At 41.2% G+C, this 14194-nt stretch overlaps 1 protein-coding gene across 1 annotated transcript in view; it reads left to right on the forward strand.

Moving 5' to 3' along the window:
- Positions 1 to 12245: 12245 nt before the first annotated feature.
- Positions 12246 to 14194, forward strand: part of LOC125308461 — a gene marked incomplete in the record, with an annotated part of 5376 nt that continues 3427 nt past the window's right edge. Inside the window, 1 exon segment of the mRNA XM_048265000.1 lies at positions 12246 to 14173. Within this exon segment, the coding sequence (XP_048120957.1) occupies positions 14068 to 14173 (106 nt within the window).

A 14194-nucleotide genomic window follows, 5' to 3' on the forward strand; every position in this document is an offset into this window, starting at 1 on the left:
CACCCCTGACCACTCGGTGAGTTTCACGTCTTTGTGAATGACAGTTTAATGCGTTTTAGGAAGGATTGTTCCAGTGCACCTATGCAGACATTGTGGAGGTGGGGGGGGGGCGCTACCACAGAAACCGAAAATTCTCGGACCAGCAGCATGTGTCCAAATTTCAATCTTAACCATTTATTTAATCAGAAACGATCTGAAAACTGGGCTTTAAGTGTAAAATACAACTCGCCATAGACTTTTGACCACGTTTCTCTTGGTCAGTGGCGTAATGCGTTTTAGGTGGTGTACAATAGTGATTTTTAGACAATGCGCTAGGCCACTCCCTAGGTTGTTAATTACCACACCCCTGGGCGCATTGTTTAAAAAAAAATGTGCAGAATAAGGAAATAAACTTTGCGCCGGGTGGAAAACAAGTTTTACGCCATGCGCCAGGGTGCAAAATAGAGGCCTTAGTATGTTTTTCTCAGTTAAATGTACATCAGCATGGATTATCTTTGGTATTTCTATTGTCACTGGTCTTAACTATAGCTCAAGTATATATTTAAATGAAAAAATGCATACATGTCTGCATTTTTCGAGTTCTGTTTCAGCTGCTAATGGATAACAATGCTTCATATTCAGATGCTTCATATCCATATTCAGAGGCACAAAGGCAATTTTAGAACCTCCAAACTTGTGAGCTTGGAGGACACTCCTCAGACTTTCGTCTCTTTAGATCTCCCAATCCTAACATCTAGGAGACATTGTGAAGCTCAAAGAGAGAGTCCTGTCAAGGCGCAGAGGGGGGTTGGGGAGATTTGTGCAGGGGGTGTGAATGATGAAATAAAAGAACTTGCTCCCTTGCACCGCCCTTAGATGTTCGGCTTCAGTATCTGATGTGGGAGAGGACATGACAGACAGTATTTGGGAGAGAGCTCATCTATGCCCTTGGGGCTGCAAGTTGGGTGTTTTTGCACACACACAGAGAAAACAGAAATAGCAAACTGAAGCTAAACCAATGTGAAGAAATAACGTAGCTTGTAACAAGGTTACAAATAATAAAATGAGTAAATTAATAAATGTGTATTTATGTGTGTTTACATTCAAGTTGATTGCTTTTCTTTGCATATGACCAATGGTAGAGAAGTACTGTATGTTAGGTGGTGTATGAATCTCCCTCAAGTGTTATTCTGTTACTCCAAAAGCAGCTGTATCAGATTGTTATTTCATAAAAGGGGATATTGAGAACAGCTAATAGTCTTGTTTGCATATTTTATTGTAAATTATGCAACACAGGCCCCATGATGTACAACACATTGTCAGTTGAAAAAGCCATGACTCAGATAGATAATCACAGTCTCTATCACTGGATATTTATCATTATTATTATCTCAACCAAGGAGGTTTCGTTTTCTTCCTTGTTGGTTGGTCCATTAGTTTGGTTGCTGGCAGGATTACGATAAAACTGCAAGCTAGATTTTCATGAAATATGCTGATGTGTTGCATTCAGTTTTGGATCCGAGTCGACTAGTGGAATTCATGCATGCTTATACTTAACTTTCTATCATTTTGTAGTGAGAGGGTGGCACAGCTGGCAGAACAGGGGCTCATTCTGTGCCGAACGTGACCTTTATCATCACTATTCGATGCACTGGGGTATGTTAAATGTGAACTACGTATGTTGAAAATTGACGACAAAGGCTAAATACCAATTTTTACATTGTGTTGCTTTAAATAGATTTTTATGTCAACATATTGTTGTTCTAAGATACAGAGCATTAACTCATCAATTCACAGCAAAGGTGTGTATTGCATCTGCATTGCTTAACTTATTGTGATTTGATGCTAACCTCCTAAGGTGTGGATAATAATTAAAACTATATAAAATGATAACTTTAACACACCATTTCTACTGGATGAGTATCATCATGATGCTACTGAGAAATGGACCTTCTCGTTGCAGTAGTTCTTTATTTGTGTACAGTTGTTCATGGAGTGTGCTGTTGCATTCACTTTGATTACATGGTTGTGATAACATTGTTTACACTGAGGCTTTGTGAGTGTTGGTTTTTAGGCTGTGCTTGTGCCTGGCTCACACCCCATAAAAAGAAAAATATAAAAGCTAATATGAAAACATGAGTATTTTATAGAGGTAAACAAATCGCCTGTTGTGCTGTCGTGGCATGTTTGCAATGCTGTCACCGACATGCTAGGCTGCTCAGTAGATGATTACCGTGGGCCTTTCTGTCAGCTTTCGGCTATGTGCTCACACTCTCCACTAGGACACAGGGGTGTTCCGGCCTTATCACCATGTGGTTAACCCCTCATTGTGTGTGTGTGTGTGTGTTGTCACTCTGCTGATTGTGCATGTGTTGAACTGCTGATCTGCACCATGGAGCACCAATCACCTACAGTGCTGTTCATCTTGCTCTGCTGTCTGAGGAGAAAGCATACTGCATACATGATGTTTTATGGTCTAATTACAATGCAGTCATAAAGCAAAACAATTTTGATAATGTTGTCCTAAATAGGTATACAATGCCAACTACGTATGGAGTCTTTTGGTAATGGCACTCTCAGGTGTGTCAAGTGGAGTAACACTGAAACAATTCATTCTCTAAAAACAAAACAATATGCTGTCATTGATATTTTTGCACTTTTTGTTTTCATCTAAAAAATAAATACACATATAGGAACGTCACATATAACCAACTGTCCCATATTTCCAACCTCTTACGTGTACGTGTCACTTAATATTCATTTCTATACAAACCAAGATGGCGGATAAATGTATCTTAATTAGCTATGTAACAAAAAATACATTTTACTGTGACTCGAAGAGCTGTAAACAGTATTGTAAAGCTGCGTGTACTAATTCGCTTGGAGCTCAGAGCTTTTGGTAAACAAAATCGATTATTTCAGGCAGTAAAAGCCCTGGTAAGAACCAAACTAGATTTTTTTCAAATCTGCACACCTATGGCTACTGAAAAATGTAAGGTTAATTTATCAAATGTTATTTTGAAGTATTAAAAAACATTGTTGTTTTAGAATTTTCGAACGAAATGGTTGGTAATTAGCATGTTTACGATATATCTGATAATAAAAGAGAGCCCTTTGTACCAGTTTGGACTCCAAACACACTCACTGCTACCCAGACATGAATTTCGCTGGGGTGTAGCCATGACAGTGTTGGCGCCTGTTCACCTGTCATTTCCCTGCAAGGCTTTCTGCCTGCTGAGTGGGGGTGTGGGGTGAAGAGCAGGGAGTGTTTGTCATCACTTTGTTGCAAATGTCAGCTGCTGTGCTGGTTTGTTGAGGACAACCCGGTCATGTTGGTCCCCAGACCTCAGGGGAGGTACCTAATAAAACCCAGGAGAACTGGCAGCCTGAGACGCAGCCACCTCTATATTCTCCTGTATGCCGGACAACATGATTTATTGCCTGCTACACCCTCCCCTCAACTCTACCACCAAACTAATAGCCTTTGTACAGTAAACTCTTCCTCAGATCTAGATAAAAATATATTTTGTAACACCTAACACATAAAACAATGTGAAACTCTAAGCCAATTTTATGTCTGTCTATGCAGATAGAGATATATAGAGATACTTCTTGTTTTAGTTAAATGAGAAAACTTAGCTGGCTGTTATTTTGGAACAAATTATACAAGTAATAACAGATATAAACAATAACTAGATGTACCGCAAAGTGGTACACAATATGACTGCCACTCAGTCCTGCACATTCTCTCTGCAAAAATGAATCATGCTTGTCAATTTGTCTCCATCTCCTACTCTATCCCCAACTCTTGCAACTTTTGTATATGTAAATGAGTGTGTGCGTTTGCTTTTGTGTATATGTGTGTGCTTCTCTGTGAGTGTGTTTCCGTTGGTGAGTGTGTGTGTGTGTATGTCTGCTTGCCCTCATGTGTGTGTGTGTATTTCTGTGTCCGTGCGTGTGTGTGTGTCCGCTTGTGAGTCGGGGTAATGGGGTGTGTGTCTGTGTGTCTTTATGTGTATGTGTGCCTGCATGTGTGTGCGTGTGTTTGTGCAAGCGTGCGTGTCTGTGTTTGTGTGTGTGTGCTTGCCTGTGTGTGTTTACGTGTGAGTCTGTACATGCGTACATGTGCATGTGCGTGCATACGTAAGCCTGCATGTCTACTGTGTGTGTGTGTGTGTTTATGCGTGTGTGTGTTTATGTGTGTGTGCATTCGTGCATGTGAGTGTGTTCGTACCTGAATGTGTGTGTGTCTGTGTGTGTGAGTGTGCGTTTATGTGTGTGTGTGTGTGTGTTTGTTTATGTGTGTGTGTGTGTGCCTGCATACGTGTGCATGTATATTTATGTATGTGTTTGCGTGTGTTCATGAGTGTGTGTGAATGCATTTTCTAATTTCACCACGAACACATTCCTTTACCTCTTATCTATCACGCATAGACGTATCTTACTGTAAAACAAACTAGAAATATAATTTTGAAGGCCAAATGTGTAGGTTGTGCATTTAAGTTTGCTTCCTCGTTCAGACACTTGCTGTAGGCCTACGTGAGAACAGGAAAGTTTATGTGTTCTTTGGTCTGATAACTTCGTGTTTTGGCTTTTGGCCTCTTCAAGAAGTCATCACAAATAGATGGGTTTCCCGTTTACCAACAAAACTAGATGCGCGTGCAGCCGTGGGGCAGAAGACGCTTGGTGGCCGTCCACAACGTTATAACCTTAACCCAGGGGCGCAGGAGATATTTTGAAAGTGAGGGGGACCAAATTGTGAACACAAACCCATAGTGAGATCAGATTTCCAGATATCGGATCGCCACCTCTGGCCCACTTTCGACCATCATATTTTAAACTTGCCAGAATATTAAGATAATACCATTGATTGTTTTCAAAATAGTTTTTGATAAAAATGGTCAAAACTGTGAGATGAGCACAACGCCAGATCTGCCCTCAGACCAGCTTCTTCTATGTGCAATTCTACTTTTATTTATTTATTTATTATTTATTGATTTATTTCACACTATTTGGGCCAATGGTAGAATACTCTAAAAGCAACATGGGATGTTGATTTTTTATGAAGCCATGAATGAATCATCATGCCTATGATCCAAACATAGACTACATGCTCAAATAGCCTAGTTAGGCCTATACTTAAATTGTCTGGTATAATCCAAATCAACTCTCCACTATGTGTTTGCAAAGTCAAAGTCAACAAAGTCAAAGTCTGCTTTATTGTCAATTTCTTCACATTCCAGATATACAAAGAGATTGAAATTACGTTTCTCACTATCCCACGGTGAAGACAAGACATATTTTACCAATTAAGTCCACAGACGAACATAACATTCAAGTAAACAATAAAAAGTAAATAAGAAGGCACTTACAATAAAGAAATAAAGAGCAGCAAAATTGGGTTGAAATTGTGCAATTGTGCATAGACAGTCAATTTAATAGTGCAAAGTCAGGGCAATAAATGGCTGAGGTAGTTCTGTTTGACCTAAGTAAGCAAGTGGCATAGTGGTGCAAGTTATGTAAGAGCAGCAGAAGTGTTGTGTTTTCAGGACAACAGGACAACAACAACAGGTTGCAGTTTGCAGTTAATATTTATGCAACATTAGAACATGTTGGCTTAACAAGTTACCAGTCCAGAACACAAAGAAAATTGCCACAGAAAGTTGACTTTATAATCAACTACTATTATTTCCAACAGCATTTAAACAAAGCATTTATACAATTGAAAAAATACTGTTACTGTAGTAACTATACCACATTATCCCAAGCTTCAAAGAGCTCCCCACCGAGACACCGCTAAATTCTCAGCTTGTTTATACCCCACACTGAATGCGTAAGAACGCTATAGGCCCATCACTCTGGGGTGTGGTAGCCTGCTCTCTGGGATGTATGCACCAAGGTAACTGACGTATCCAATTTGTGTCTTGAAATTATGTTTGAAATAAATGTCTTAGAACAAAAAAAACGTTGGGTATAGACTTCTATTTTATAGTTAGGCTAGTAGTGAAAATGAGTTGATCAGCTAATGTCATGTTGAGCAGGAGACTAGGCTACCAAGAAATCCTCAAATTATGCCCGGGATTGATTCTATTTATAGCCGGACAAATAAAGGCAGGTTCCCATATACAAGACGGGGTAACAATTGCCTATACACAATTGCCATCAGTCCACCAGCACTAGCATTGTTTCGATTTAAGTCAATGAAATAACACCTCTTCTTAATATTTTATTATATTGTTGGTTGGATTAATAGCCTACGGTTGGCAAAGAAAAGTCGTTTTCCTACCATGGGTCTCCAACACACGTTCTCAAGCTCACTCTCTTGCCGCCCCTTTCGAGGTAATTGCCAGGCTGAAGCCTACTAAATTTAAACACAGTTGTTGCGCGACTCAAGGCATTCCAGCCTACGAATTTAATAAAAAGTACTAAATCATGCATAATTAAACAATAACTCAATTTAGGCTACTTGGCTACGCAAAAAGGTTATTAGGCTACAGCACAACCCCTATTCATTGAACGGCTGCCTTGTCTCGCAATAAACAGCAGCAGTTTTACTTCAATGGCACAATCCTGACACTTTTTCAACTGCATGAAACATAACAGTGAACCATCAAATCTCTCCCAGATTTCAGTGCCCATCAGTCTCAACATTTAGCAATATAATCAAACAGTCCAAAAGTAAATTTATATCCCAAACCAAACCGAAAATGTTATGCTTTTGATAGCCTACCGGTATGCCGCTCCAAACGAAACGCATGTCTAAATGCAGGTTAGAAATTAAAAAAGCCTGCCTCGAATAGCCTACCAGCTTGCCTCAAATAAAGATGCTGTGCTTTGCAAAAGACCCCAGCCATAATTTAAGGATTTACGCTAAGCAAGTAGCCTGGATTATTTTATGATGGTTGTTAGTAGACAAACTGGCTTCAGATATCCAACAGAGTGAATATAAGATTGTGCAGTCTTACACTGTAGGTGGCTGTGGTTAGTGATGTGATGCTGTTAATGGGGAGTTTTACATAGTTAGCGCAAACCCTATAGGTTATTATTTATTTAGCGTACCTATAAGACTTTTTTCCTTATCAAAAGGGAGGGGGACAACGGCCGTCTCTTCAGCACTGCGGGGGACATATCCCCCACGTCCCCCATGCGCGCTTGCCTTAACCTAATAGTCAAAATTTATTAATTTCGCTGTGGCACGGCCCATATATAAAAAAAAAATTATGGTCCCCCACAAATCTTGGCATGCATTCAGAGGGTGTCATAATGATCCTACACTTCAAATTACATGCAGTTTTAAACCTGTCAGCCAAAGATACCTGCGATTACAATGCCATGCGTAATAAATGTTTTTAGACTGATTAAGTGAAATTGGACAATTTCGAGAAGATATATGTTTTGGCTGTTCTCCCTAAAGAATTCACATATTTCGTTGCTCTGATTGGTTAGGTCTATCCAATAGTGCCCCTGTAGGTTAAAACACGCCCCATGTTCATGTCCCAATGATGCTGTACAAGACTCAAATTCAGAATACAATTGAGTCTGGCTATGTCAGGCTATTGTCACTCAGCACCCCTAAATGATTCCAAAATAGTTAGGTTATACTGCTATATGGATATTATAACAATATATTATTTCTGATGTCAATACATCTTTCAATTTTATGGAATTAAATGTATGAACGAATTGCTTTGTCAGGCTTTTTTCTCTTTCTTTTTTATTGTGCTCCATCAGGCTTTTTAACCAGAGCATGTTGATTAAAAGCTGCATTCATATCTGCTGATGTGGAGAAAAATCTTGCTTCAGGGAGATTGCTGTAGTTGCCAGTAAAAGCAAAGCCACCTCAAAACCTGTCAAGCTGGGAGGATTGGTTTACATATTGATCTCATGTGAATAACAAAGAACAGGTTTGAGGACAATACATACCAGATAATCTGCAATGTTTAGCAAGCTTCATGTTTATTTATTTAACTTTAGGTTTCACTGCAGCTAACAGCCTTGCGCTTTCTAATAAAAGTCTCTGAACACTTTCAGCACCCACATAAATGAATCTGTTTAGAGAATAATTAAATTTTAACCAACTGATCAATGGCTGTGATTGCAAGTTGGATAGGGAAATCACAAGAGAGACCTCGACCTGCATAGAATCCTCTCTCACAGAGCGTATTAATTAATGAATGGATTTTCTGTCAGTGGCAAGTTACAGTACAAAAGGGACCCAATAATGCTTTCAAGCACAGTATTCTGCATCCCTATTGATCCCAGGCTCTGAAGCACTTGCTTGTTAAGATGAGCATCAAAGTTCAGGGCAAAAACTTTTCTCTGCTGATAACAGCAGTGGAGTTTTTTGATTTTGGAGAATATATTAATTATGTATTAGAAGACAATGTATAGTAATCATTGGTTACTTCATTTAGTCCATATTGACAAAATAGTGTCTTACTGTCCAGATATTTTGTGGTATTGCCTATGTCTCTGTGGCATCAGTTTCATTTTTTGGTTGTTTTTGTAGCCTGTCTTGACTAGATGATTTTTTTCCCACATGATGAAGGTTACCATGGTTGATTACATCAGATAGAACCAGTGCTGCCAACCCTCACGCATTGGCCGTGAGACACACACATTTGATTAGTTTCACACGCTCACACGCCACACCCCTGATTTCTCACGCCGAAGTGTCAACCCGGTCGGTCAAATGCCTGAAAGATGAGTTTATCTATAGATCTACCTGTTGAGCCACTTGTGATCGACTAGTTATGCTTTCAGAGACGGTGAGGGGGTTCAAGAGCACCCCCTGTCTGTGCAATTTTCAAAATTTTCTCTCATTTGCGATGCTACTTCACAAGCCATCCCAGGCGCACTTTCTCCTGCATTTTCCTGGCTTCTGGTAGGCCTATGCTTTGAGTATTTTTCACGCTGAAGTGTCAACCTGGTAGGTCAAATACCTGGCAGATGAGGTTCAAATAAACTAAACCTATACAGATATCACACATCATGTGAACGAGCGGAATCTAAGCTTTCCAATGATATTAAGTACGTAGGCAGGCCGAGGCCAGGCTATGATATTAGCTTAGCCAAGTTGCTTTGATAAAGGTTCGCGAGACAATTAACATTGAACTTATTGAACATTGAACTTACATGCAATTTAATCATATTTGCATTTTGCACACAGTGCGCATCCATTACTCTCGGTTAAATATCTCACTAACCCTTAACACAGTGTTACTCATTGCGCGGCTCGTCAAGCTATAATTGGCGGCTCGCATAGTAATTTGCTTTCACTAATTTTGAGTAGGCCTAAACTGTTCGCCAAAGGCCATGATCTCTGGCCCCAGCTTGATAAAAACAAAATTAGGCTCTGATTTAGCCCAGTCATTTCAACAAGGTGATCTTTAGTTTCGTTCTGCTTACAGTATCTCACTGTTTGCAACGCCTTTGAATGCAATCCGCTGCCCTGCTACCGGCAATGCTACAGCGGACTTTAACTGCCACCTCGTGGCGATACGTTGTAATACATTTCACGCAGCTCCATTAATCACGGGAAAGCGCAAATGAAGTGGACTCTTCTAAATGGGACCCACTGTATGTGGTAACACAGCCAATACATTTGTTCAAATGTGCTTCAAAAACATACAATACTGCACAACAAAAATGCAAACATCTGAATTATACTTCTCCCTTCACCCAAATAATGAAGGTGAAAGGAAGTTATTAAGCTTTAATGGTGCTTCCTAAAGGGGGTATTGTCAAACCTGGCAACACAGCGCGCATGCCATGTGGCATTGTTTACAAAACTTGACCGCAGCGCACGTTTGCAGGCAGGAGACGTTAGTTCCGCGTGAAACTCAAGATGGACCGGTTTTTAATAAAAAGGACAGAAACGAGCTCAGAAACCAGACAGACAGACACACAGTGTTGTAATGAACAGTGGAGTGGATGAGGAAAATGAATCTGAGCAGCAAACAAAAATCAGCACAAAGACACCGGAGAGGGGACGAGTAGACAAACGGCAGGTGTAACGGTACCCAGTAAGAAACGAAAAATACGAAGCATACAAGATGAGCACAGAAAATTTCAAGACAAGTGGACAGACGAGTTCTTATTTGTTCTGCATGGCATGAACCCTCTGTGCTTAATATGCAAACAAACCCGTGCCGGTTTCAAACAAAGCAACTTGGAGCGCCATTTCAAAACGGCGCATCCCAATTTCAATGAAAGTTACCCGTCTGGCAGTGAAAGAAGAAAATATCACAACTCACTGCTTCACTTTGTGAGCAGCAAAATCTTATCCACCGGACAACCTCCACTGCAGAGCGTTTAACAGAGGCGTCTTATGAAATAGCGTGGATTTTGGCGCGGGCTAAAAAACCCTTCTCAGTCTCAGAAATAGTGAAAGAATATTTTTTGGCCTCAGCAGAAATACTGTTCACCGACTTTGACAACAAGGACGCCATCATTAAACAAATAAAAGGGTTACAGCTGTCTTATTCAACAATAATGAGGCGAATGGAAGACATCGGAAAGGACATACGTGACCAGTTGTTGGCTGATTTGCGCGCTGAACCTTGTTTCAGCATCGCAGTGGACGAAAGCACAGATGTCACTGACGTTGCTCAGCTGTGCACTTGGGTGAGGTTCCCAAAAGAAAATTCTTTTCAAGAGGAAATGTTGTGCTTACTACCACTCCATGGCCAAACAAGAGGTGAGGATATTCTGAATGCACTTTTAGTATTTTTTGAGGAAAATCATCTCAGCTGGTCCAAACTTGCAAGTGTGTGTACTGATGGTGCTCCAAGCATGCGAGGCAAAGAGAAGGGTCTTGTTGTCCTAATGAAAAAAGAGATGAAATCCCCAATTTCATCAGCTTCCACTGCATCATCCATCAGGAAGCACTGGTATCAAAGCTCAGAAACAGTGAATTCCAAAATGTGATGCAAAGGGTTGTGCATGTGGTCAATTTCATTGTTTCTAGAGCACTAAACCACAGACAGTTCAGACTGTTAATCCAGGACTATGACACAGAGTACAGTGATTTAGTGTTGCACAGTGAAGTAAGATGGTTGTCCCGTGGAAGGGTGCTGGAGCGGTTCCTGAGCCTCCTTCCTGAAATCAACAGCTTCTTGGACAGCAAGGGGAAACACCAGCCAGAGCTGAAAGACCCAAACTGGATCATACAGCTGGCCCTCCTTACTGACATTTCCTTTCACCTGAACACTCAACTTGCAGCTCCAAGGGAGAGACAAGCTTCCAAGTGACATGCTGAGGGCAGTCAGAGCATTCCAAAACAAAATAACTGCTCTGTGGATACCTCACAGAGAACTCATCCACTTCCCTAAACTCAGAGCAACAACCACAAGTGACCCATCTCTGCAGCAGCACTTCAGCTACAGCAGATTTGTTGAAGTTTTGGAGGAGCTGAAGGGTGAGTTTGAATCCAGATTCAGTAATGTGACGGAACATAAGGAGATTTTCAATTTTATGGAAAACCCCTTCCATGTGGATGTGTCCTCCCTCACGCCAACCATCACACAGCTCTGCCCTGGTATTGGTGCTGCTCTGGAGAGTGAAATAATCGAGCTGCAAACAAATGCCATTCTCCAAGTTGAACTCAGAGCAGGTGTTGGCCACTTCTGGAGTTTGGTTTCTGAAGCAGACTTTCCCACTTTGAAACCACTTGCACAGAAAGTGATGTCTTTCTTCATGAGCACATACACCTGTGAGTCAACATTTTTGACCATGAACACCATCAAGAGGAAACAGAGAAACCGACTGACCCATACTCATCTTGAATGCCTCACTGTGTGTCAGACACCAAACAGGACGAGGACCACAAAAGAGTCACGTTCAAAAGTTTATTTAAGGGTTGGGGGTTATGGGGGTTTCAGGGGTTCGGGGTAATGGGAGTTCAAGAGTCTGCGTGTGTGTGTTCCCCAGTAGCCGAACAGCGATGGCAGGAGCTGGATGATCCGGGAAGTCCTGGGGAAACACACACACAACAGCAATTGAAACGAAGCAGCAGTACAGTCAAGGACTAGGCGGTATTAAGTAGAAGAGGGACGGAAGGCAGGTCAAGATTACCGGGGCTGGGGAACACAGAAGTAGTCGGCGGGGAGCCGGTCCGGGATCACAGGCAAAGAGTCAGAGTTTTTTCCAAAACAGGCAGGTAACTGGTGCTGGTTGCAGACGATCTGACAAGTGTGGACTGAAAAGCAAGGCTTTATATACAGGGCATGATGAGTGGTGAATGCAGTGCAGCTGGTAGGTAACGAGGGTGAGGCAGAGCAGAGCAGAGCAGGAACAGGTGGAGGTCATCAGACTTCAATCAGCGTGTGTTACCACACTGTTAGACATTTCAGCAATTTCTACAGTACTTTACTTCATATCACACAGTAAAATACTTGAAATGATTATTTCAGTAACTTACTGTATGTATGGGGAATTTTGCTAATAAGTGTGGTAAGTCACCAGGTTTTTTTAAATTACTGTAAGTTACCATTTAAAAAAAAAAATGCGGTAGCCTACGTCACCTGCGACCCCAAGCAAGTGCCCTTCATCTCAAAGAATGCTATTTCGCCACTTGATTGAGAGCGCTGCACCATGGACACATGACTGGTTGAGCACTGGACAAAAAGGTATGTGCCTTTACAAAACAGCCACATGAAAACCTTCTCCACCAGGTCTTCTTTTCATTTTAGTTTTTGTTGAAATAGCAACCGATATAATATAGCACTACCATAAACTTTCTGCGAACACACCTGCTAACATTCATACAGCTTAGCTATCTACCGTTATAGCCAATGTATGATAGATTCTACGGTGACTAGTTCAGACAACCCCGTTTTTGATAGCCTGTCCTGTCCTGTCCTGCCCTGAAACCTAGTTTTATATTCCCGGTTCCCGATGTTTTATTAAAATTGGCAACTGCTCTGGCTATTGAGTTTAGCTGCTAGCATGCTAGGTGTTTGTCATAGTAACGTAAGCTAACGCTAGCTTTAGGCTACCCCATTTCAGTGATTGGTAGCACCAGAATGCCAATGGGCTTTGTGGTTTTGTGTGTTTATTTTGTTTCATATTTAGTCTTTATCAAAGTAAGTGGTTTGGACTGGATAGCGCCGAATGGTTTACAGGGTTGCATGTGAAGTTAGCCAGCAGTTAGCTCTAGGTGCTATAGCTTGCAGGAGGGCGCGATCTAGGTAACGTTATAATAATCATCTCTGTGTTGTCTACATTAAAGCCCATGTCTTTTCTTACAAGTGTTTAGCCTTGCTTCATATTTATTTTCAATGAAAGTTCGAGTAGTTGAGTAGTTAGGGCAAAGGTGTTAGGTCAGAGTAGCTAGCTAGCTGCATGGTTTTAGGCGGGCGGGATATTGTTGGACATGTCTGCATAGCTGAATTTTCCCACAAAATGTATCCATCTTTCTGAGTTTCGGGAGAAGTGGGTGTGGCATTAGGCTTGTGCCCGGGAAAGTAGACCAACGCAACACAGAATATTACCGCAGTGCAGACGATTAGTCTCGTTAGACGTGCATGGTTTTGCGTGCATGGGCTAACCTTGTAAGTTATTCGAATAGTTTTAATCAGCTTTCGTGTCATTTGCAAATGTAGTGTGGTTACAAATTGTATTATTGCAAGATTTGTCCTCATCAAACGGTGAACTTGAAAACGTTTTGTTTCCACGCAAAAACCCATCGAAATTTGGCCAACTTCAGATTTCGGTGTGGCATAGAACAGTGCCCTGGTAATTTCAGAACATGTTCTGCCTTGAGATCGCACATGCATAGAAATCACATTCCTAACGAATCCCCACAAAACGTAGCGCTTCAACACCGTGACTATCAGATGCAATGTTCAGGGATGCGATTATGTGTCGAACAACTTTGCGTCCTTGTGCGCTCATTTGAGATTGCATATAAGAAATGGCAAAAACGTCAAGTGTCCCTATGAAGGTTGCTCAAAACAGTTCCGAGTAAGACAATCCTTTGGAACTCACATATCTAGAAAACATAGACAGTCAAGAGTAACACAACCCTCACATGAACAGCCACACATTGAGGTTACTGACGCTACAGATGAGCCATCAATAGATGGAATGGATACGGACTCTGGAAAAGAGGCAGATACATTTGTGAAGAATTTGGCTTTGTTTTATTTAAAAATGCAGGCCAAATTACTTTTGCCAGCTACAACAATACAGTGTTTCAGGAGGTTCACAGCAG

The sequence above is a fragment of the Alosa alosa genome, chromosome 15 (genome assembly GCF_017589495.1).
Source record: "Alosa alosa isolate M-15738 ecotype Scorff River chromosome 15, AALO_Geno_1.1, whole genome shotgun sequence".
Lineage (NCBI taxonomy): Eukaryota > Metazoa > Chordata > Actinopteri > Clupeiformes > Clupeidae > Alosa > Alosa alosa.